A 26,247-nucleotide genomic window follows, 5' to 3' on the forward strand; every position below is an offset into this window, starting at 1 on the left:
AACTACTTAGCAATGTGCCATCAACTTGTTCAGTGTTATTCTACCAGATTGCATACGGCAGCATCGCTCTCATACACCACTTAGAGTTCTGTGATTGCTCTGCTCTTAATTGCTCATTATCAAACTACACGTCCTTGTTTAGGGGCTTAGTGTGGGGCAGTCTGATCGAACAGAAGGCTAATGTGTGTCTGAAAAGACTTGTTGCTGTTGAATTTTTAAAATGTAATTCTTTGATAAGCACTACAGCCATTTCATTCACCGTCTTTATGTTTAAGTTGTGGTTAAAATCACGAAGTAAGATATCTCACAACCTCAATGCGTAAAACCAAAATGTTGTTTTAAATATACTTGCATATCACAAGGGTTAAGTGAATATATGTTTTTGTAAATTGTGTGAACTGGCTCTTCAGGACAGCAAAGAAAGTTGTCACCAAAGTTGTGCCAGTATATCAATAAAGAGGATCGGTGGTCACACATTAAACTCACTGACAGGAAAGAGATACTTGATATTCACTTATTGTTAAGTGCTGTTGCTATTCTCCCTCCGCCTATATTATTATACAGGAGTTGCCAAGATACAGTTGTTATTATGTGGGGTATATTTATGTATTTGCCAACCTGAGTTTGTCAGCGCGCGGTATTGGTATTCACAGGTAAGTGAAGTACAATCAAGTGCGAGCTAAAGTGATGAGAATGTCTAGGTGAATTATTTGACCCAATAAAATAATTAGTGCATCAGGAAAGTAGCGGTGTGGTGAAAGCATTTTCATCAAGAAATATCTATGAGGTTCCAGTTGATTTACCTCTACCCGTAGCTAAACAATCGACCCATCCAAGATAAATGTGTTTGCCTGCAAAAATACACCCGTATGCAAATGGCTACATAAAATTCCTCCTCTGTCTCTTCCCTTTCTTCTCCCTTGTCAGGCTACCTGCCATCTCACACAGACATCAAGCTCTCTGATGAAGCGCCCCATGTGTTTTAATGTTGAGAGTCTATGACCAACTCGAAAGCAATACATCTTCTTTGGCAGTTACTTCCAGCAAGCGATGAAACCACGGTCACAATGAATGGTCTCGAGTGTTTTGCTACCCATGCATGGATGGACCAGTTCACACTGTGCTGCCTAATCCCTCTGAGGAGACTGTACAGATTTATACTCGCTTCTTGAAAAAGGGACACTTTTTGACTGAAAATACTTGTATTTTTGCAAGGACATTGATCTTTTTATGTAAATAATGTACATCCATAATGGAAGAAGTAAAAGTTATTTGTCTCAGCTGGTTACAGCTGCGCCTGCTCAAATGCGAAAGTATCAAAACAGCGGGACAGAAGTGATGTATAATAATATCTCAAAATATGCTCCTATTTCTGTTCTTTGGGCTTGTGTTTGTGAAGTTTACTTTGTTTAACTATGTGGAAATAGCTTATCTGAGTAAGACAGTGAGGGAAGCAGATTCATTAAGCTCTGTACAATCAGTAAATCTTATCGCCAGATTCTCATCAAATGAAAGCTTGCAATATCCAGGAGATGAAGGAGGGCTCCTAGTCCCAGATCTGTGTATTCCATCAAGCCTGTCTCTCTGCCGCTCAAAATGTTATATATGTCATAACAAAAATAAGAACAGGAGATTAAAGTGGATGGACTAGATAGGTGCATACAGTAGATGAGAAACGGAGCAGTCCCTCGTTTAGGAGACGCAAATTAGCCATTTTAGTGACACTGGAATGAACGCTAACACGATAAATGTTAAACCTACTTAAAAACAGATTATACACAAATCTTCTAATCTAAATCATGCATATGGATTATTATTGCAGCAGCAATCTTATATTTGATTGTTTAACAGTCATTTTGACTGTTAAACAATGCAATGACTTTTAAACTTGTGCTTCGTACTTATTTGTTGCCCAGAGCATTTCTTGTACATTCTGGTTTCTATAAGGAGAACTAAATGTAAATTTTCTGAATAATTCCTGTGTTAACAAAGACGCTACAGTTTCAGCAGCAAACACTCGCTGTAATGCAGTAAAAAGTGCTACTATCTGTATTTTATTTCATTATTAGTTTAAGATTTATGAGCTATTTGTTTGTGTTTGAGATTTACCACCATCAAGTAAAGACTTGTGCTCTTTGTTACAACAAAGACAAGACATCTCATGTTTTTGTTGCTTTTCTTTGAACTGATCTCACTGTGAAGGTTGTGGTGCCTTCTTACAGGAAGTACGACAACACTGAAAAGACACCAGGTTCGAATGGAAACGCGTTCTTATTTTTTCATCTTTTTATTTGTTTATTCCGGACTGTTTATCTGGCACGATGATACCAGCATTTCCACATGGCTTTTCCTCAGTTTACAGTAACGCAGTGGAGCCTGCAGTCTGTTCTCGGTTTGCCCCCAAGGACTCAGCGGACAAAAGGCTGCGGATTTGTTCATCTCCTTCGCTGCGAGGGACACAGAGATAGAGAAGACGTATCTCCTGTCAACAAGGCTCAGCCTACGCACAGAGCTTTGGTCAGCTGCTGTCTCTTTGGGATAAGTACTGAAGTTCTTCTTCATCAAACTTTTCTTTTTAAGTGTTGTCAGCATCATATGTCAGTAAGACAAATTGACTAGAGGCTTCTCCATACTTCTTCCCTCCAATCCTGCGATTGAGCCTGAAGCATAAATAAACTCGTACCCGTCGTCAGGTGAATGCTGTCTCTCCACACCGAGCATCAGAGGACTTTTATTTCGTGCTTGTTTTTTCTTTGTTAAAAGTTTTTGTCAATTCCCAATAATCAACCTGTGAATACGATTGTGGACATAATTGCATGATGTTTATTTTTTCCAAGATATTTATATTATGTCTTAATTAGAGAAAAAAATGTTAGAAATGTGAACTTTCCGTTTCTCAAAGGCTAGAGGACTTCATTCATTACAAGTGACTTGATTATACAGTGGGTTGTTACTGTGTTTTTCATTTGATCTTGCAGAAGTAACCATGGTTGCGGAATAAAGCAGAAACACAGCATTCATGCAGCGTGGCTGGTTGTTAAACTCATTTCCCAGAAGCATAAACAGCTTATTCCTGCTGTCTTCGATCTGTTAAAATCTATGTAAGTTGGCTGCAGCATTTAGTTGTGTTTGACCTTTGATTTTGTCGATCGACAGACTGAAGGCCAAAACTGTGCCCGAAATTGGTAGTTCTGATCGACTGACACTCACTTTTGTAGAATTTTTTCACTTCATCTCTGTCTTTAACAAGTGTTGCTTAGCCGGCTCAAAGTTTCAGTACATCCATTTGCATGATACAATGTGGCCGAGCGGGAGGACAATGAAAAGCACCAAGTAGCCTGGAGTGATTCTAATGGGCTAGTTCCTTGGCTCTCCCACTGTGCAACAAATTAATTATCCCCTCTCCAGGAAATCGACACACGCGCGCACACAATCAAGGAAGATTTTCCCAGACTGGGTAGCACCTTGAATGAAAAATGTCCCACAACAATAACCCACAGCAATATTGTGTTAGCCACAGTGTGAAATTGATGAGCATGTTGCCTTTCATTGAGTGCTACATTACAGTGTCTGGCTGCAGCGAATCATCCATTAGTGATTGTCACCGTTCAATTTGATTGTGCACTGCCGAACATCCCAGGGCAGTTAGAGAAAGGCCTTGGTGTTAATTCAGACTGAGAGCAGGAGCGAGAATAAGACTCTTGGGGCGTTGATGGCTGTTGGAGTGAGGAAGATTGGTGTGCGATATGGAGCTGTTGAGGTGGCAAACAAAATGCAAAACAGAGGAACAAGGGCCTTGTTGCTGTAGCTTTGTGTGTGGAGAATCATTTTAGCCAATCAGCCACGCAGTTTTGTTCTCCAACCTTTCTGCCTCTTTGCTATTTTAATGTGAAAGGTTTTTTTTTCTCCCTAAATCAGGACAGAGAATGAGCAATATAACGCCAGTGGTTCTTCTTTACAAAATCGTCTGTTTCTCATCATGCAACCACAGCCTCAGTAATTGTTCCCATTAAATAGAAACCATCAGTAACTGGCAACTTGAGTGATGGAGTGATAGAGGTAAAATGAAGCTCAGTCAAAGTGTCAAATGGGAATCTTCACATGGGTGTTATCACACTTCTGCCCATTAAAGCCGACTTCAGAGCCTCTGAGGGATCATTAAAAGAGTAGTGCCGAGACCGATACGCTGGCTGCTACAAGGCACCCGAGTTTAAGATAACACTGGGGTGATGTTGTAAAAGCAACGCTTCATGAACCTCCTTTGTTTTCAGGTTTAAGTCATGACAACATGAGCATTTCTTACTCACTGACACCTAAAAAGTCTATCTTAGCATCTATTCGCCAGGACACAAGAGTAGGGCTGGGTATCATTTAAAAACACTATGATACCAGTACCAAAAATAGAATCCTTTAAGTGATACCAATACCAAGAGAGTGCCTTATTTTATATGTGAAGAGTGTCGTGTAGTGGAGCCATACTTTCAAATGTTTTGGTGGTATCTCAATACACTGAACTGCCTTGTTGCTGCTGCAGGCGTGTGAGTTCCACACCAGTCATGGATGTATAAAGAGACCTGGATACAGCATTGGCAGCAGGGCCCCATTCGTTCCTATGTAAAATGCTCAGTGGCACATGAAGCTAAAATTGTTAAACTGCTGCATATAAAATTACTCAGATGATTGGGTGTTTCAAGGTGTGGCCCATAGAGCAGGCACATTAGAGAATTCATTCGGCCAAACTAGCTACTTCTGGGTTAGCGCTCTGTTAACTTGAATGGGGATATAATAATTTAATTGTGCAGCTCCTCTAGACTTTCCAAATGTAATCGGACCAAATGTATTGAACCCTGATAGTGAAATGAGTTATTTGCTAAGGCTGTGACACTAAAAAATTGGATCCACTGATTTACAGACATCTCTTTTGCCACGTAAGTCAGGGGGAAAACATATTTTTGAGCCACAGGGCATTATGTGACAGACCCAAAAATTGTAATTATACTGTTTGGTAACAGTGAAAATTTGCTTTAAACCCTGGCACTCTTTCTGGGGGACCTTATGCCAGGGGACAGTTGGTGAGTCTGCCCGCCATTACACGTTTAACGTTGCTAAAAGATTATTACAGGTTTGGTGGCAGAGTGGAGTCGTTTAAATGTTGGTGTGAGTTTGTTGTGACGGTTTAATGGCTCAGTGTTAGCACATGCTAACTAACATTGGGCAGTCAATGAACTGAGTGACTCCGGCGACGGCAGCAACAGAAAGTTTCCTGATTTGGCGGGGAGTCGAGACATTCCAGGATCAGACCCCCGACACAAAAAGGATCAAGTGCAGCCATCTTTTGACGAGAGATGTTTCGATACTACTTGGTATACTTGGTATCAGTGCTAAGTATCAATAGCCAGCCCTACAAAACAGTGTAAACTATGTTACAATCCATTTCAGCACATATTGCGGGTGCATGCATGATAGAAAAACATAGGTCAATATAAAAATACATTTATTTTGAACAATTTTAAAATGGCAATTTGTTCACAGTAAGAAACATGATTCAAAACAAGACAATTTATATATCATAGACAAAAATGAACAATATCATAGATCATGCACAACTTTTGGCAATTGCACAACTAGACTATTAGACAAGGTGTTCAATAATTTGTTTAATGTGTAAAACCAACCATGATATATATATTTATATATATACAGTACTTGCCCACCCTAATGTAGTATCATATATTTTATCACATAATTAGGGCATGCTACTGTAAAAATCAAATAAAAAAGTGGACATACAGCTTGTTGTGAGATTGAATGTCATAGAAACATACTACTGCCTGTTCAGTGAGTTGACTTTACAATAAAGTAGGATGAGTCTACTGTATAGATTTACATTCCATCTTCCTCTATGTACAAGTTTACAGTGTTTCCTCTCCTAAGGCCAGACCTTTATGTCCATACATCACATTTTTGTTCATCTGAGAAACAGTCATTGAAAGCACCATGTTATCTTACAGAGCAAAACCAACTACACATTTCTGTCTTAGAAGCAGTCACGACAGTCAGATTTCCACATTTCTATATAAATATTCATTAGTGTATATTTACAACTCAAAGACCTCTAGTTATAGGGCGGTAAATGTTCGTGTTTCTCCAGAGTGTGAAGTTAAAGTGGTTTATTTAACGTAACGACCTATTAATTATACGTCTGTGGAACGGAGGCTGAGCAAGATGTGCTCTGCCTTAAACAGAAAACTCTCTCTGTTGTTGTTTGAGTTGTTCTTGATATAGATGAAGAGACAAAATCCTAAAAACAAGATAAAAGGGTTACACCTGACACATTTTAAAGCCTGCTGGTTTAGTCTGTGTGTCAGAGAGATGGATTTGTATTACATTAAATTTGTTTATCATATCAAGACCTTGTATTGTTTAATTACACTGCTTTGTTGTGCACTTGATTGTGATTAATCAAATTTATTTTAGTATTATACGGTCTGTTATTTCTGAATAGCAGATGCTATGGACACAGTTATGATCATAAAGCCTGTTTACACCTGGTATTAACATGTCTTGGGTGATCCAATCACCGCTCGCTAATTAACCACCAAGGCATTATGATCCAATCACTCAAACCGCTTGCCGAGGTGATCTGGTACACATCTGACTAGGTATATTTTGCATTGTCAACAATGCAAGTTATGGTGGTTGTTTTGGTGACAGCACCAAAACTTGCCCAATTCATTACAACTACAAGTAATAACTGTGCGTGTGGCCCTTTGACCTTCTAGTGTAAGTGACGTGGGTGGTAATGAAATCCAAGCACAAGTAGTCATCTGGGGATGCATGATAGACACAGGTGTGAACAGCGATGTGTTAGGATTACCGAAACACATGTTAATAACAGGTCTACACAGGTTCAGACACGTAGTGGAAGCAACAGCTTGTTTGCAATCACGTTACTATTATAATGTGCGAATCCTTATACTGCAGGATTTAGAAATAAAGGATAATGACAACAGAAAATGGTTGGGTGAAACTACAGGCAGCAGTTTTCAGCAGAAAATTTAAACTCATGTTAGATGTTATCATACAAAGTGATAAAAGCCGATAATTCCCACATCTTGACCGATTTGCCTGGTGGAAAGCTATTGTCAGTATGAATTACTTCGTCCCCCAGACCACAGTATGATTTAGCCAGATGTAAGTGTACAAGAGTCCAGTGGACTGTTACGTTTTTGTGTGGATAAGGGAAGTCCTTAATTGTGTTAAACTGGAAAGAATGAGGTGCATAATGAGGGGCTCCCTGAGGAAATTTTGCATATGTGGGATCCCTTTTTTGAGTATGTATGAGAGCTGGACCTTCCAGATATTTCTGAATGAATGATCATCTATTTTACAGATATTAAATTGTGATGTGACGGGCAGTTGTCCGACCAACAACCATTATATTATCTTTTAGTATTTAGTGTTAATTTTATCATCATACACGTATTTCTACATATTTTTATATTCAGATTTTATCACTATGTTGTTTTGTCCTTTGTCTTGTTCTGGGTACTGATTTGGTTTGTAGTATTTGTCTTGTCTTAGTTCTGTCTTGGTTTTGTATTGTTCTTATTTTATTTACCTACTTTTTTGTTGACTCACTACTGATAGACCAAATATTATTTTGCCTGTTATCAGCTCTATTTGTAAAATTTCAAATAACAGATTTAGGGGGGAAAAAAGAATAAAAATAACCAAAGTAGTATTGAGCGACAGCCAATTTATTTTTGCCTGGGTGGGTAAATGTGCTTAAGAATTGTGTACATGGATGTACACAATGTTCATTTGTTTTAAAGGTGTCTTATGTGGTGATTTGGGTCAGTGATGGAGTTTTGTTCACCCCATAGAGCTGACAAGGGTGGGGTGTAACACTACTAGCTACTATTTTGTACCTACACGGTCAGCCATTCCCAAAAGGTCTGGAGAAATGCTGATTAAAAATCTGGGTTGTGGCTTTAAAAAAAATGGGGTAGTTGTCACAGCACACTGAATTGACTTGCCTCCTTTCACCGTTGTTAATGGGAATAGGATCTCTACTGACTTATCTGGTTAAATGAAGGTCAAACCAAAAAAAAAATGCAGGGCAAAACCAACTCAAGGCATCTTTAATACAATGCTGTAGTGTACACATTTACATCTGACGTTAGTTGGGATTCAAAAGAAACTCTTCCTGATTTGGAACAGCTGTGTTGGTAGCTGTTGCCCCAGTTGCCTGCTCTCCATCAGGCAAGCACACTGATGTATGACATCATTGTCAAAGACGCTATAGAATCATTTTTAAATTAATATTTTGTGCCAGATTATTGATTTCTTTAGTACGTAGCTGTGTAATAAGCGTACTTGCTAGTTGGCCGTTGGCTGTAGACTTAATGGTGTGTAAAATGCAACGTTTTGGCCGAGACACAGGCGACGTGAGGCAACGCAGCAGTCAGCCTTCATCACCAGTAGTTCTTTGATGTCACTGTGGTGTGTCTGGGCCTTTAGGGCCTAAATGTCCTTTTTAGTAAGTCATGATCATGTTCTGTCATTCAATGCAGAATTTAACATACCTTTATCAAACTTTTATGCATACAGTAAAGCCTATACATCCTTTTTCTTGTACTGGTTCATTAAGTTAATGGTACCTTTCTTATTTAAGTGTTTTTAAAATGGCTTTTGAGGTATATCATTTCAGCAGCAGTCTGTTTTTCCTGTCCTGACATGGTCCTAATTAAGAAAAACGGTGATTTGTCCACAGGCAGTAAAGCATTCATCAAAAGTACACAATGGCAGCTGAATATTCATAAAATGCTCATGTTAGCATCGGTGGTGTCGATGTAGAGCGAGGGAATCTTGATGCTAATTGGACAGTTTGTGCAACGTTATCAGCCAATTTCAGCAACTCACCGCCCTCAAACTAGAGGCCCTAGAGTCTGGCTCGGTGGATTGATCTTCATCACGTGTCGTAAAGTAGATATTTACTCTATCCATGTGGGTTAAAAACATGACTTTGAACAATAGCAGCTATCAGCGTGAAATGAATTTTTAAAAAAAAAAAGAAGAACAATGCCAACAAAGCAAACAATTTCAGCACAATTGTAACACAACAATCTGTACTTACTCAGAAACAGAGTCTCAGACATTAGTACAGTTTGGAAATTCCCTTGTGACAATTCTCTCCATATTTCTTCCAATTCCTCCTGTAAACATGCAAGCAAATAATAAAAATAGACTAAATACAGGGGCAGTCAACTGCTTTGACATCACAGGAACATCACAAGTGGCTTGTTTCGAGGTTGTGATAATGAAAGAGACTACGCAAACACAGCGTCTGTGATACTTCTGCTTTATCTACATGACATTGATTTTTGGGGTGAAGGAATAGCTGCCATTAACATCAACCAAACAACTTAAAGTTCAATCTCGCTCTGTCTCTCTAATCCTTTTACTTGAAGATCAAATAGCTTGTGCAAGCTTTTACACTTAATTATAAATTCATCACCCATGCATATTGGTTGAAAAGCCCCCTGTTGTCTCAAAGGAACGTGGCCTCTCTGAGCAGGGCTGAGCTGGTGATGGAGGGCTGATAAGATAGGATCGCTGTGACAAGTGGGGTCGTTCAGATTGTGCAGACACTGGCTTATTCAGAGGTGGCACTTTTATCTCTCAACTGTGTCAGTAGTTTAAATTCAGTGATTTGTATGAAGCTGCGTGAAGCCAATTTCATGTTCTCCCACATAACTAATAACCTGGTAGTGAATTCATCAAGGTAAAGATCCTGCAGTCAGTTCACATTTGCTAAAGAAAATATGATTCATCCCATTTAAATTGCCTTTACATGGAGCCTATTTTAAGATTAAAATCTATGTAGTCTGCAGCAAATTCACAATTTGTAAAGTAATAGATGAGACAAAGTTTAAAATGAAGAACTGAGCCTTAAATATCTCATGAGCCTTAACAAAAGTTACTGTATCACACACACAGCTGAGGGTAGACACCTGAAATTACTAAAAATAAAATTTTGGACTAGAGAGACAAAAGTAAAACTTCATTTTTACCCCTACTCATAAACTAAAAGCTAGTAATCAAAATGATTACAACTTGACGATGCTCTTTAACAGAGCTCAAGAGGTCTGAATTTGAACTAACGATAACTGGAATTTTGGCCACTAGGGGGCAGTGGAAACGAGTTGAGTACACAACATTAACACGACATTTATTAATCTTGTGCAACTGTCTGGCCACCTGATGAATGTAAGTCCATTATTCACTGTCTTTTAGCTCTATTTTTGGGCTCCACCATCTCTGGCTAAGTGCTTCACTATGATCAGCAGCTAAACACTAACTTTGTCTCTCTGCTGTTTGGTGCTTGTAGGACATAATGGATTTTTAGAGTTTTATGAGACAAAAACGAGGCTATGAGAGGACTAAGAGTGAAATAATAAAGTTTTGGGGTGTAAAATCAAAACTGAGCTGAAACTCAAAGCTCCATAAAGCTGAGGGGAGCTGCAGGTTCACGTGATAATTCTCTGTAGGGTCATCTTTCACATTGTCATTTCATATATTGTTATTGTAATGATATAAATTATAGCCACTTCAAGGATTTCACACAATTAAAAATGTAAATTACAAATGCCCTGAATAAAATATTACTGAGAAAAATGTAAGGATTTAAAAAAAAAAAGAATTAACAGTGGAGGTCTGAATGCCTGTTAATACATGCAGTTCATCATGTCATCCCCCAGAGTTGCTCTTAAAGGGTGTAATCTTACACTTTACTGTAAGTAGGAGGAAGTCACATCATGGAAGTGTTTTATTCTTCACACTCAGCTAAGAATTTTCAGCCTGTTCTCATTCCCAAGGTGTCAAATACTGCCGCTTTGTCACACCTCTTGGAAGGTGATAGACATGAAAGGCAGCCTTTGGCGTCTTTATGAGACACTCTTGGCTTTCAGTTAACTTGAGTGTAAATCCATTCTTGGCAATAAGTGCTGACAACAACTGATGTCCTATAAAGAACGAGAAAATCCACATAGGGCAGGAGGAAGAGAAGGAGGCGGTCAAACAAAACTGGACTTTCATCCACGAGACCGGAGTTTATGTCCCATATAAAACAAAAGTCAATGTTGCTTTACTATAACTTTTAACCCAAAATATGATCTTTTTTTGTTGCCTAAACACAACCATGTCATATGTGTTTCAGCTGTGCATCACATAGATACACTTAAGGTTGCCCTTTGCGTTGAGACACAGAAGGGCGTGACAAAGCATCGGTATTGTATAACCTGTGAATGAGAACAGATTGGAGCTTCTATACTCCTAAGGTATCACTTTAATGTAAAACTTTAAAGGGGACTTATGATGCTCATTTTCAGACTCAAACTTGTATATTTTGGGTTCTACTAGACCCATGGTTCCCAACTGGTCCTACCCCGGGGTCAAGACTTCTCCTTAGTCATTAGTTAAAGGTCCACATAGTTTAATACATTCAGCATCATTCTTGTATTTGGCCATGTCGTTGAGCTAGTTTGCCGTTTCTGTTAGGTAGCTGTCCGTTTGTCACTCACTCTACAGCAGGAAACAGCACTTCAAAATAAAAGCTCTGTGCCAGAAATTCACTGTATTTAAAAAATAAATCGTATTTTTACGAACTTGACATGTTTCAGAGTCTCTTGTGTGTACAGAATGGACCCATGACCCGCTTTTGGACCGTGACCCACCAGTTGGGAACCACTGCACTAGACAATGTTTGGTCAGAAATCAAATATAAAAGCTTCTAAACCAAATCTTCCCAATCGGACATGTTCCAGCATAATTAGGAATAAATTAACATCAGCAACCAAGATTGCATGTTTCCCTGTAGTTAGCATGTAGCTTCATGTAACAGTGTATGTAATGTAAACACTTGGTGTGTGTGAGCTGATGACCATATAAAGAAATCTGTCACTATCTGATATCATGTTGTTGCAAAAGTAGTAGAACAAAAACAGTGTGATATTACTTTTATATACATTTACCTCATTATGTGAAACTTTAGGCATGTTGAATATAAACATCCAAAATTATATATATATATATATATATATATATATATATATGACAGAAAATAAGTAAAAAAGCCTTATACATCCCCTTTAAGTGTAATTCAATTGAGGTTTAATAAAACTTGAGTCACACTGCATTCAAGGAAGAAGTTCACTTCTCCCTCACAGTGCAGGAGCATCAAGAGTGGTCCAACCAGAGACTGATTCATGTCTGTCAGAGAACTGTAGTTCTGTATATAATTTTTTTTTTCAAAGTATTAATTTTGTGTCTCTCACACTGGGCAACGTTGACTTGATTGCAAGGTAGACCTGCTCTGACAACCTCCTGCCTTGTCCTGAATGTTGTTTACAGCTTATTAAGTTCTTATTTCAACCAAACTGCAAATGTCTGCTTATTATGAAACATGAGACACAGCGAGCTGTCATTTTAATCATTCAGAGCCAATTTGTATTAACATAAATCATTACATCATTAAATTTTCATTTTAATCAAATCCTGTTTTAAATGTTCAAATCTTCGCTTCAGCCTTTACGTATTTTGGTTTTACACAGCTGCACTGAGAAAACTATCAATGACTAGCAGATTCTCCTTCTTCTTAGAGCTTGTAAAGCCATTTTGACTAAGATGAGAACACATAAAACCACTGAACCCAGACATTAATTAAATTAAACCTGGTTAATGTTTTTCCTCTGGTAGGGAGCATGTTTTCCACTGGCTGGAGCAAGACCTACCTTACGGGCAATGGAAAAATCTGTACTCCAGGAAATAAATTTCACGGGGTTATTCTGTTTATACTTGGCAGATTTTAAACACAATTAAATCTACATGTCGGGAGTGTTCACGTTGTAATAGTGAGGGATAACTCTGTAGATAAATCAATGAAGGCATTATTTAAAATCGATGAATGATTACTGGACAGAGACCTGCAGCAGCAGATGATAAGACTTTTTGTATTCCTTTAAAAAATGGACTGAAGCCTTGTACTTGTTTCCCCAGCCAAAATAAGACTGCATGAGAATTAACCCAAGCGTCAGAGTATTAATGAAATCTTTAAACAGCAGGTTGTAAATTAATTTAATCTAGCGAGGCCCAAATCAAAAGGTCCCACGCTGCTCTGCCCTTTTGTAAATAAACACTTTCGAAAGCAACCAAAGAAGTAGTTAATTTGTTTCAGATCAGCAAGGACTTGGAAAAGGTAGAAACAGCTGAGAAATGAAGAATAGCCAAAGTGCTGAGCGACCAGAAAAACGGCCTGCAGCCCACATGTCTTTGTCAGGAGCACTGCAATGCTACTTTTGTCAAATAATCCACAGTGTCTGCTGGGACCGAATGGTTCTCATCTGAAAGGCATCATGGTGGATGTCAGCCATAGCAATCACAAAGTTAACTTGTCACCGTGATATCTTGTTACTGGGCTGCAGTTGTGCTTGTGGCGTGCAATTTGCAAAAATGTGACACATTGCATCGATGAAGACGTCCCAGCACCTTGGATGTGTGCTGCACGTCAATATACAGAGAAAGATACTTTTAAATAAGACTGAGACATTGTATTTTGTGTCAACACCAAAATACAGTTACAGTTTATTCAAAACAGATGCTTAATTTTGTTTTAGGGCAATAGAATGTTAATGAGCATTCGTTTCTTACAGTGACAGCCATCATTTAAATCCTATATTAATGGGTCTGAGTAGTACACAACTATAATTAATATTCTGTATTATTCAGCTGTCATATACTGTGGTTTCTGACTGATTTTACACATCTTAAAATACATCCACTTGTGTATTATTGGAAAGTTTTCAATAATAATGTAACAACAGAGCCCATTTTGACTGTGTAACAAGTATGTTTAACTTTAAGTACATTTTCTTGACAATACTTAGATATTTTACTTAAGATTTTACATGGAATTTTTTGCAAACTGTGGTATGTTGCTCCTTTTTCTAGAGTAAAACAATATTAATACTTCCACCACTACTTAAAGAGGACCTATTATGCGTATTTTTAGATTCATACTTGTATTATGGTTTTCTACTAGAACATGTGTTCAAAAAACACTTATTTTTCTCATACTGTCTGTGCTGAACACCTGTATTAACCCTCTGTCTGAAATGCTCTGTTTTAGCTCCTATCTATTGTAGTTCTCCTTCCTGCAAAAGCCCAGTCTGCTCTGATTGGTCAGTATTTTTTTTTTTATGCATCTGCACTTCGGCGTCTCTGACTATAACAGAGTATAGCTGCACCTTCTGCTGTGAGAAATCACCAGTCCAAGTCTCTAAACCATAATCCTCACAACTCAACATGATCTAGTAGGAATATGATTAGAAATCAGATCAGAAATTGACATCAACAACCAAGATGACATGTTTCCCTGATGTTAGCATGTGGCTACATGTAGCTGTGTACTTGCAGCTGGGGAATGACTTGTGTATGGCAACACCATCTCCCGTTAAAAATCACCAATAAAAGCTTCTTAACACAACCAGACATGCTCCAGCAGGGATGTGATCTGAACTTGGGGAGAAAGTTTACATGTTTCCCTGACGTTAGCATGTAGCTATATGTAGCAGCGTAGGCCACCACCAAGTGACACATCTGAGGAAGGTGGAAGTTTCCGCCAAAACATGTCAAGAAGCCTAAAAAGGTATGTAACACCTTAATATATGTCTGAGATAAAAGAACAACTAAAGTGATTATCAGAAACTGAAGACATAATGAACACCACTGAACTACATAGCATACGCTGCTACATATAGCTACATGCTAACAGGGGGAGGGGAACATGTAAACTTTCTCCCCAAGTTCGGATCACATCCCTGCTGGAGCATGTCTGGTTGTGTTAAGAAGCTCTTATTGGTGATTTTTAACGGGAGATGGTGTTGCCATACACAAGTCATTCCCCAGCTGCAAGTACACTGCTACATGTAGCCACATGCTAACATCAGGGAAACATGTCATCTTGGTTGTTGATGTCAATTTCTGATCTGATTTCTAATCATATTCCTACTAGATCATGTTGAGTTGTGAGGATTATGGTTTAGAGACTTGTACTGATGACTTCTCACAGCAGAAGGTGCAGCTACACTCTGTTACAGTCATTCGCAATAGCGTGCCTGGAGCTGATGACCATATACAGAAATCTGTCATGATCTGACGTCATCTTGTAGTCAAAGTAGAAAAAACATATTCGGTATTCAGAATGGTCTCAAATTTAATATGAACATCCCACATTGTAACATTATTTATATGAAGAAAATAAAACAATGGAAAGCATAATAGGTCCCCTTTGAAGTACATTATATTTTGTACAACACATAATCTTTGTTAATGGTGTTAATGAGTGTATTGTGTAGCTTCTGTACCTCTGCTCCTGGCCTCCAACTCCTTTTCCATGAGTTCTTTCTGAGAGGGAAATTCACTGAGCTTGACCTTGGACATGTTGTCGTTCTGTCCGACTGTACTGATCACCTCCGGTTCCTTCTCATGACTGTCTTCAGTCTGAACATGGATCCAAGGGATTTTCCTAATAAAAAGAGAAAGCAGAGCAGCCGTGTACGGATTTCACCAACAACACAGATAAATCCTTCTGATTTACAGATGAATTCACTACAATATATTTTTATTTTTCCAAAGTGAACACACCTTTTGAACTTGTAGATGAAGAATGCCACTAAACCAACAAACACCACAGTGAGCAGCATCAGCATGGCCGACCCACTGTGGATGGAGTTTGAATCCACAAGTGGTGCTGGAAGATAAACGCATCAAATGAGCGTCACATTTTGACCAAGACAAATGCTTTCTATTTTCCCCCCGTAAGCCATGTCCTCTTTCAACCAGATTACTTTCATCAGCCCGTGTCATGTAAGAACCACAGGTACAGTTTGAAGAGCTGCTCTCTGCATGTTCTCCCCTCAGGGTATTAAAAGGAACCTTTAGGAGGTCTACTGCCTCTCCCTGGGGTCCGTCATGCAGGTAGCTTATGCATAGTCATGGCTTTTTAAATGCTGAGATGCAATATTCAAAGTATTTCCCCTCGCCGCCCATCTTTCTCTCCTTCAGATAGAAGCCTATGAAGTCTATGACCTTTCTGGATCATTTTAAAGGCAACTCAGACCTTTGTATGCAGACACAAATGAAGACAGATCAGTTGGTGGATGAAAAGGGTAAAGCCACGCAGGGTTGATCGACACGTTTTTGCGATATGCTAATGACCCGGTGACCCTGACGATTTCCTCAGTGCATACAAAATGCCTTCTTTGTCAATCATGTCATTGATTGGCTGACTTCAAAAGAGAGCTACTGTCTCACCGCCTCAGGTAAAACTGGTGCACTGTGAAAGATATTTAAATCCTGTGATATACAGTATCATATAAATCTCACTCGGGGAAAACTGTTGCCTTTTGTCTTATTTCCTCAGTGTTTTGGTAGAACTCAATGTCAAATCATCCCAAGGAAGACACGTGGCTTATCTCTCGCACATCTGCAAGTAGAACAAATGCGCTGCGGATGTGTCGACATACTGTACTAAACTGGCATGAAATAAGACTAAGATCTATTTGAACGCTTTGTTTTTAATGCACCTGCGGAAGGCTTTTAAATGCAACAATTACACTGGTCCAAGTGTGCAGAGATGTTACGACAAACTTACCCAAAGTTTGCTGAGTCATGTACACAATAATGCGAACATCCGCTTTCAGCTCAAACTGGATCAGGCCTTGGTTCAGGGCGGTGACAAAAATATCTGATATCTGTTTCACATATTTAAGAAAAACACAGAAACAAAGAATGATATATGATGCTAGAATAAATACAAATAAATATCTGTAAGATTAAGTACCATAATGCCTTGATCATAGCATAGACTGGCAATTTAGAACCAGCATCTCTTCCTAACAACAAGCGAGTTAACTCAGGAAGCCTGTTGAGACCTGAGCGAGACTAAGCAACGGTTTGCTGTTGCTCTGAAAACAGGGTGGAGGTGTGCAAAGCTTTGCCAAAAATACAGCTAGACCAAGTAGTTTTGCAAACCAACGACACATCACTTAGCTTGTTCCCTGACGCATGGAGCAGGTTATATAAGATAAGATAAAATGAGATAATCCTTTATTCATCCCACAGAGAGGAAATTTGCATCATTACAGCAGCAAAGGGATAGTGCAAAAACAAAGCAATATATAAGTACATAAAAAAAAGTAAACTGTACAAAAACAAAAAGCAGTATAATAAGCGAACAGTATAAAGACACAAAGGAACATAAGGATGATCGTAAGCAGTAAAAAAAAAAAGCAAGCTGTAACAATAAATAGACGAATAGCAGAGTGGCAGAGCATCATTAGGAAACACTGAAACAATCGAATGTTCACTTGCTTGCTTGTTTGCACCTGTCCAGTTAGAAAGAGATGTAACACTTTCCTGATGAGAAATAGTTCAACAAATATGTTTCTTCCAAGAGTTAGATGAGACTATCGACACCACTCTCATGTCTGTACAGTGAGTGTGGAGCTGAAGCCAGGAGGCCGTTAGCTTAGCTTAGCATAATGAAAGTAAGCAGAGGGAAACAGCTCGCCTAGCTCTCGCCATAGTTCAAAAATTCACCTGCAAACATCCTGAAATTTGACAAATTACCGCAAAACACAACTTATTTTTACATTTCTGTTGTGTACGGAGTGAACAATCTAGATAAAATGTGATCTTAATATCTAAACCGGATACAAAAAGCAATTTAAGATCTGACTTATCTCTCGGCAAACAAGCTACAAAAATGTTGAACTATTCCTTTTCATGTCTTCTGGTTTGTTGGCTCCTTTGCACAGCAGCTGGTATGAAAAAATAAATAAATAAAACAAGGCCAAAATCAATTTAGCAATTTATCTAATGGTGATTTGGGGACATGAGCTTTTTTCGTAACTAATCATGTCTTTTATCATTTTATGTGTCAAATCAGTGGAGTAATAAAAACAGCTATTCTTGATAAAGGTTCACATGATAATATTGGAGTATTTCCAGACGTCTTACCGTCTCTAAAGCGTCCTCACTTCCTCTCTTGTGCTCACTTGACGTATGCTCGTCAGGCAGGATGAAGAGCTCTGCTGTGGATGGAAGTCCAGGATACAAAGACACCAGCAGCTGATCTTCAGGAACCCCAGACACCTGCAGCGACGGGACACACCACAGGCACGGATAAAGTTTGCACTGTTACTTCTGAACTTTGCAAAATAAAGTTAAGATCGGCAAACTGACATCTTAACAGCTTCAGTTCAATTTCTAGATAACTGTGTTTGGTTACTGTTGTCAAAGGTAAAGTACAAAGAGACATCAAGACTGCAGTATCAATGCTGCACACTGGTATGAAATAGTAATGACCCTGAAAGCCACTGGTGACTGCTGGCTCCAGGAAAGACCGCAGAGTAATATGGACTCGCTGTACCTGTGACAGAGCTGTCCGCACCACACGCCCTATGTCCTCCCTCCACTCGGGGATGTCAGGGTTGTGTTCATCAAGAGCTGGTGAGAACGACAACAGCAGCGACCTGAAGAACTCTGGTGGGGGAAAAAAAAAAAAAAGCAAAGTGATGTCTGTTAGAATATGAATGTTACTTCTGGTTTCTTTTTTGATTAATCTGATGTGGAGTTTTGTCTTTTCTCATTTGGCAACATACGCCTTGAAGTTAATTGCTCCTCAAGATTTCGTGTTCGCCTACCGTGACATTTTATTCATTAGATGAGTCCACGCTGACACCAACGTGGCGCCGCTTGCAGCGTGGACCGAGAGGCACCATACTTTCCCCGAGAAAGCATATTGCATATTCATGTAACGCGCATCACACCAATTAAAGTGCTTTGAAGACTGTCTCCCCCACTCACCTTTAACAGTTATAACTTTTGAATCCTGCATTATGGTGCTCCCAGAAGCAACCTGGACCGTGACCTTGTTTTTTCCTTCTCTGTGAAATGTGTATGAGATGCTTCCCTCCAAGGTTATAATGGGCTGGATTTCAAAAGGAAAAACACAGAGAGTTTCACAGAAAAACCCTGCATCCTCCCAGCCGAATATAGAATACTACGTACATGCAGCCCTTGACATACTGTATAATGAGGGGGTGCTGCAGTGAGCACAATCAACGTGATAAATAAATATGACCAGCCATTCTTGCTGGATCCTCCAGAAAGACACAGGGCAGTCACGTGCAGTCACATTTTACATGATTTGTGTGAAAGCTCAGTAGATTTACACTTTTTAAACAACACAATGGCAACAAGAGAGGATGGAAAAACTGCAGTATAAAAAGTGTGTGTGGAACAATAGTGGGAGTAGGAGTAGGAGAAGCTTCTCACCTCGGAGCTGTTGTCAAACCACCAGAAGAAGGTCAATGTTCTGGTGTGACTCGGCCATACCAACGCAGTCAGATTAACCTCCTTCCCCCTGATGGCTACAATAGGAGTGGAGAGGTATATACGCTCCACTGGACCTGAGGCAGCAACACATAACACCACCGCACATCTGTGCATTACACATGTGTGCATACAAATGAATGCAGGCACACGTAAAACACACAAACTTATCATTCATGGATTATTACAGCGATCGCAGCTGATGTACATTTAGCTCCAGGTGTGTTTTTCCATTTCCCAAGGCTAAAATGCATAAAAGTAATACATTCATGACTGAAATAAAATTCAGCAGAGTGGGAATGTGACTATCCATGAAAGAGAAGAGATTCATGCTATATGCGCCGCTGCAGGAATGAGTAATGACGTCTCTTATTCACATACTGGTGATGTGTAAAAACAGCGTGCTGCTGTCAGATCCCTGGCTGTTTTCGGCAGATGCTGTCACTCGGTAAATCCCAGTTGCTCTGTAGATGTGGTTGATGCCATCATCGGTCCTGCTCAGGTTAGAGTATGTGATCTTGATGCCATCCCCGAAGTCGAGCTGGATGCTGGTCCTCAGCGAGTCTCCCTGTGGACGGGCGGTAAGACATGGCATCTGTCACCGCGGCTTAGGTCAGGATACTTCAATTAGACCACATACAAGTGAAGCAAGCACAGTCCACTACTAAAGTGCTGGGGCTGAGATGTCCTGTAAGCCGTGTCACAAACACTTTGTAGGTGAATATGAATGGAGGGAGACAGAAATTCAACTGAGGAAAAAAGAGGAAAAGTAAAAATAGAGCTCCAGAGGTCACGGAAGTAAGAAGGATTAGTTTATAATCTGGTGCCATCTAGCCAGCTGATAAAATCATCCAAAACAAACACACATATTCCCATTATCCGGATCTTTTTTCACATAAACATATAATCACATAAATTACACAAAAACAACTAAAAACAGATTTTCTTACTATCCCTTCTGGCATACAGCCATGAAGGCAGCTTCCCATACTTTGAGATATCAGTATTTCCACTGCCACACTAACACAATAGGGCTCCATTTGTGATGTTAAAGAATCAACAACAGCTTTTCCTTCCAGACACAGTATCCCCTTTACTCTGAATAATCCACAGAACACACTGTCAACACTTTTTACTGAGATTATTTATCGAGCAGAAAGTACTTCCAATGAAAACTGTTCACACTGAGATCTGAGGATGATCCAGTAAAGATACTGTTTGAAATTTTAAATTCACAGCAAGCAAAATTCCACTCATAGTTTTTGGGCTGGAGGCAAAAATACCAGAGATATCTCAAAACATGGACAAATAAAAACAAAACTATCTGCACCACTATGCTAGAGGTAAACATGAAAATATGGTTTTAGTCATGCTCGTGGCATGACTCTCGACTCGACACGTCTCAACAACTATCAGATGGAGTGGCATGAAACTTGGTGAACACATTTATGGTTCACAGACGGTGCATCCTAATGAGTGGTGATCCCCTGAATGTTCGTCTTACACCACTACGAGGTTGGCATATTTGGTTTGAAAATATATTGGATGGACTGCGATGAAATTGGGTACTGACATTCAAGTATTTATTAGAACTTTGTTGATCACCTCATGTCTTACCATTTTTATTTGCCAGTGAAATACTGACACATCTGCTTGGTACATTGGCACAGAATTTGGCACAGACATTTATTGTACCCAAAAGATGAATCTGCAACTTTTCTTCCAGCACTTTCAGTGTGTTGACATTTGTGTTTTGAGTTGAATATCTCAACAACTATTGGACTAATCGCCATGTAATTTTGTAACTACATTCGTCCTCCCTTCCTTTAGCACCATCATCAGGTCAAAATCGTAATTTGTCTAATACTTAAAGAGACAGTTCATTCCAAAATCAAAAGTACATATTTTACCTCTTACCTGTAGCGCTATTTATTAGTCTAGATGGTTTTGTTGTGAGGTGCAGGGTGTTGGAGATACCTGCCTTCTCTCGAGCGTGCATCTACTGCTAGCTCAACCAGCAACACTAAGCTAACTAATGTCACAGCTCAGCCAAGGGGGACCACATTAATGTTTACATCTCACACTGTCACAAGCCTCTTGCTGCTTCCTTCTCCACATTGACACAGTTGGTGGGTGTAGCTGGGTAGAAAGAAAATAGTTCCCACTAGGGCCATAACGGTACATGTATTTGTGTCGAACCGTTCGGTATGCGACTTTCGGTTCGGCACGACCCTGTACCGAATTACTGGGCGCAGGATATTATTTTATTTTATTTTTGTTTTATTTTAATTCCGTTTTTGCGAGCCGAACCATTTAAAATATCTAGTTCCCCGACGGATATAATTGAGTGACGGACCAAGTCCGACCATAAATCCCCGCTTTCACTTTGTGCAGTGCATTCTCGCATTTTGAGAGCATGGCAAGTGAACCTGACGAACCTGAAGACCCACCCGCAAACCTTAAGTCCTCCGTTTGGGAACATTTTGGTTTCAGGGTAAAATACGAAGATGGAAATAAACAAGTGGACAAGACAAAAGCAGTGTGCCGACACTGCAGAACAGCGGTCGGGTATGTACTTGGAAACACGTCTAACATGTTAACGCATCTAAAGTGACACCACCCGAGTTTGAACATTAACCGGCACGACTAGAAAAAGCAATCTGGTGCAAACTACGATATCGTCATCGTTTAAAAAGAAAGAGCATTTCCCCAACCATTGCGCTAAAGAAATAACCAACGCCATTGGAGTTGAGTAAAATTGTTTACGCTGCACTTTAGATATAAGCATGTTTTGTTTACTGCACTTTAACAAAGTGGGAAAGCTAAGTAAGTTCCTGGTAAAACTGAATCTGAGCAGGCTTTAAAGCTGACCAGCTGCACTATACTTTTTATTTTAATTGAGTAAAACTGTTAAAGCAGAAATTTATATTTCTATTTTCATTCAAACAATGTGAAAAAGCAGGAAATTATATATATTTGTTTCATTCAAAAATTGTGTAAAAAGAGTTAACTGCTGTGGTGGTATGTTTTAATAAGGTTACCAATAAGTAAAAGATATTTAATAGTTGTCTTTTTTTTTTTATTACTGTACCGAAAAAAAAAACGAACCGTGACTTGTGTACTGAGGTACGTACCAAACCGTGATTTTTGTGTACCGTTACACCCCTAGTTCCCACATGACACTGCTCACTACAAAGTCTGTGGATTATCTTGAATAATCTGTTCATGATTTGTGCCAAGTGCCATCTAGTTCCATTATATTCCAGAGAAGGCAGACATCTCTACAGACAATATCTCCAACACTCTGCAACTCACACCAAAACAATCTAGATTGATAAACAGCACAACGGTTAAGAGGAGAAATATGTATTTTTGATTTTGAGGTGAACTGTCCCTTTAACAATATTTTCATAACCAAACTTTTGCAAAACTCGTGACATTTATCAGCCTCAGCTGTGCTTTGGGTTTAGTGTTAATTAGCACATGTTAGCATGCTAACATGCTATACTGGGAAGGTGAACGTGGTAAACATTAAACCTGCAAAATATCAGTATAGTAAGTATCAGTATAATTAAGTATATTGGTGTTAGCACTTAGTTCACAGCGCCAATAGTCATGCTAACTACAGCCACTGCTAACACTACATTGACTTTTAGGCGATATGACTCACATCTTCGAGGTAGACCATGAAGGTAACGTTGTTTCCAACAGTGGCACTGAGCTCCCCTTGACTGGTGGTCAGCCGGAGGCCTCTGGGTGGTCTGGGGCGACACAACTGCCTCTTGGGCGAGTACACATTTCTCCCAGCCTCCTTACAGTTATTGGACAAAACTTTACGATACCTTTGAAGCACAAAGTTTAAATAAAAGTGTGTCATAATTCTTTCATACATACAGGCATGGGCAAAATGTCTTACCAAAAATAAAATTTTATTGTATATGTTTCTGGAGTTGTTTAACCGCTGTCCAGACTCTTATTTTTTCCCCAGTTTTGAGCAGCCCCTCAGTTTAGTTTCTGCAGTTCATTGTGGGACAAAAGTTTCCATCAACAGCACACAGGTTTACAGCGGTATGCATACAGGCCTCTCTGAGTATACTTCACTCTGTCACTGTTTGAGTGTGAACACGCAGCACACTCAAAAGCGACTTATCATTATGCATTATGGAACTGGGACACAGTCTAGGTTACTTTTTTTCAGCTCTACTCAGAGGCCTTTTTTCTGACTCATTCAGGAAGCGAGCCATTATTTTTTGCTTTGTGTTTTAGACATCATGACAAACAAGCTGGAATGGAGAAATATTGTTTTGTGATGGATTGAACATTGGGAGCCACTTACCCTGTGCTGTTAAGAAAGCTTTGGCTGGTGCTGCAGCTTTTAGCCACACCGTTTGGATTAAACCAAAAAGCAGGGGAGCACTTGCCGTCGGTCTGGCGTTCCCAACCATAATCACTGCCAAAGAAAAAAAAAAACACGACACTTCATAAAATGATAAACAGTGCTACTCAACTAATCTACAAGCTTTTGTAGTGGGGCAAATGCTCCGCGCTTGGCGCTTTGTGGCATATTTTAAGACCATAACTAGAGACATGATTGTCAGACAAGCAGGATCAAACAGAATTTTAGACAGATGGATAAAAGATATTTAAAATTAATTTAGTGATTCATTATTAATTGAATTCTAATAAGTCACTTGACATTATGCAAATTGCAGTAGCACCATGAAAAGTTCCTAACTCCCATCCACAATTTCAAAACTATAATTAGATTCAATGAATACAGTCTTATTGGTTATCCAGTAAATGCACAATGTAAGATGGATATTAGGGCATACAAAGTTCTGCAAAGTGATACTTCTGTTGTGATTACAAATGTGTACAAGCGGCCGTAATTAGATGTTCAAAGGAGAGGGGCTGTTTGGTAAACACGTGACGAACGAAATTAAGGATCACTGAGGAAAAAGTCTCAGTTTCTGTATGATCCCAGCTGGGAAAACTGAGAGATGAAGTCATTACCATTCAAAATCATAGGCTGTGCAGAGGCATGGCTCTGAGGAATAGATCCTCGAATAGTCCTGGGCCAGCATGCAACGGTTGCCTGGCCTGCGCTTCATATAGATCTGCTTCTCGCCCATCACACACAGCTCTCCCTATCAAACAGAGAAAAAGAAATCTAGTCTTTTACAAGACTGAGAGAAACTCTGCAAAGAAACGAGACACAGACATAAAGATTTCTGTGCGTGCATTAAGCGAGGGGGTTGTGTTTACAGTGACGACAGACAAACATGCATCTCTTAAAGCTGACATTAAATCAATAATGTTTAATATTCCTGTTACCTTGTTGTGAAGGTGCCATGTCTGATAATCTCCATCCATGCATCTCCTACTAAAGAGGCCCTTGTAGTCGATCTTGATCAGTTGCCACTCTGATCGATGACTAAAGTGTCCAAAGAAACTGGGAGATGATTCACCAAAATGCAAATATCAGATTGGAAAGACTAAAGCAAATGGCTAACTAGCAGGTGTGTTCTGCAACTGCATATGAGGAAATAATGAGCGAGTTAGCACATTGAGAACACAACGCAATGTTGAAAGAACAATGAAGATTTACAGTGTGATAGTAAACAATAACACAAACAATTACCAACTGTTTCTGCTAAAGAGTTTAATTGCTAAAAATTATAATTACAAATCTTCTTGATTTTACTTGTTTGTTCACTTTCCTCACTTCAGTTTCTCTTCTTGTGCACTGAGCTGAACTACCAGTTAGAGTAATATCACTCAACACAGGGCCCCCACCGACTGTGACGCTAATTTAACATGCTAAAAAAAAAAGCCAACAATGGCCGACTAGTGCCAACGGTGTGGGATACACCTCAAAAACTAGGGTGGCAGATGCTCACCGACAGCACCACATTGACCAGTCGACTTGGTGTGTCCGGGGTCTAACAGGCTGTGGCGTGCTGATTCTTTTAAGCAAGCACAAAGATAGATAGGTAGTCATATCTTTAGACAAAGACAAAAGGTATAGATTACAGTGTGATAGTGAACAATAACACAAACAATTACCAACTGTTTCTGCTAAAGAGTTTAATTGCTAAAAATTATAATTACAAATCTTCTTGATTTTACTTGTTTGTTCACTTTCCTCACTTCAGTTTCTCTTCTTGTGCACTGAGCTGAACTACCAGTTAGAGTAATATCACTCAACACAGGGCCCCCACCGACTGTGACGCTAATTTAACATGCTAAAAAAAAAGCCAACAATGGCCAACTAGTGCCAACGGTGTGGGATACACCTCAAAAACTAGGGTGGCAGATGCTCACCGACAGCACCACATTGACCAGTCGACTTGGTGTGTCCGGGGTCTAACAGGCAAGATTTAATTTATTTTTGTTTTAGTTAAAGGGGTATCGTTTAAAATACATGAATTTGCAGATTATTATTTTTGATTGATTGATTACATTCATGTTCTTATTTTACAAATAAATCAGACGTTACTCAACAGTTACTCAGTACTTGAGTAGTTTTTTCACCTTTCACCTCTCTTTTACTCTTACTCAAGTAATTATCTGGATGACTACTTTTTACTTTTACTTGAGTAATATTGTTCTAAAGTATCAGTACTCTTATTTGAGTACAATATTTGGCTACTCTACCCATCTCTGGTACCAACCATGCTAGCATAGCTTGTTGGGCTAAAAAAATATCTGAATAAAAATGGATTATGTGGGTACCACCTAAATTTGATTTGTTCCCAGTGAGACTTTTGTTCCTTACAATTAATGTAC

At 39.3% G+C, this 26,247-nt stretch overlaps 2 protein-coding genes across 2 annotated transcripts in view; one reads left to right on the top strand and one right to left on the bottom strand.

Annotated features, from left to right (window-relative positions):
* The window catches only part of LOC125903722 (VPS10 domain-containing receptor SorCS1-like), a 69,647-nt gene extending 66,639 nt beyond the window's left edge, over window positions 1-3,008 (top strand). Inside the window, exon 27 of the mRNA XM_049600821.1 lies at window positions 928-3,008. Coding sequence (XP_049456778.1) covers window positions 928-986 — 59 coding nt within the window. The 3' untranslated portion in view covers window positions 987-3,008. The remainder of the gene's footprint in view (window positions 1-927) is intronic.
* Window positions 3,009-5,487: 2,479 nt separating this feature from the next.
* The window catches only part of sorcs3b (sortilin related VPS10 domain containing receptor 3b), a 64,079-nt gene continuing 43,319 nt past the window's right edge, over window positions 5,488-26,247 (bottom strand). Inside the window, exons 15-27 of the mRNA XM_049600695.1 lie at window positions 24,793-24,910; window positions 24,472-24,605; window positions 23,795-23,908; window positions 23,129-23,300; window positions 19,840-20,026; window positions 19,402-19,535; window positions 18,931-19,054; window positions 18,494-18,606; window positions 18,082-18,216; window positions 16,715-16,814; window positions 15,706-15,811; window positions 15,426-15,586; window positions 5,488-9,218 (exon numbers count right to left, since the gene is read on the bottom strand). Coding sequence (XP_049456652.1) covers window positions 9,154-9,218; window positions 15,426-15,586; window positions 15,706-15,811; window positions 16,715-16,814; window positions 18,082-18,216; window positions 18,494-18,606; window positions 18,931-19,054; window positions 19,402-19,535; window positions 19,840-20,026; window positions 23,129-23,300; window positions 23,795-23,908; window positions 24,472-24,605; window positions 24,793-24,910 — 1,663 coding nt within the window. The 3' untranslated portion in view covers window positions 5,488-9,153. The remainder of the gene's footprint in view (window positions 9,219-15,425; window positions 15,587-15,705; window positions 15,812-16,714; window positions 16,815-18,081; window positions 18,217-18,493; window positions 18,607-18,930; window positions 19,055-19,401; window positions 19,536-19,839; window positions 20,027-23,128; window positions 23,301-23,794; window positions 23,909-24,471; window positions 24,606-24,792; window positions 24,911-26,247) is intronic.

This window comes from Epinephelus fuscoguttatus, linkage group LG16 (genome assembly GCF_011397635.1).
Source record: "Epinephelus fuscoguttatus linkage group LG16, E.fuscoguttatus.final_Chr_v1".
Classification (NCBI taxonomy): domain Eukaryota; kingdom Metazoa; phylum Chordata; class Actinopteri; order Perciformes; family Serranidae; genus Epinephelus; species Epinephelus fuscoguttatus.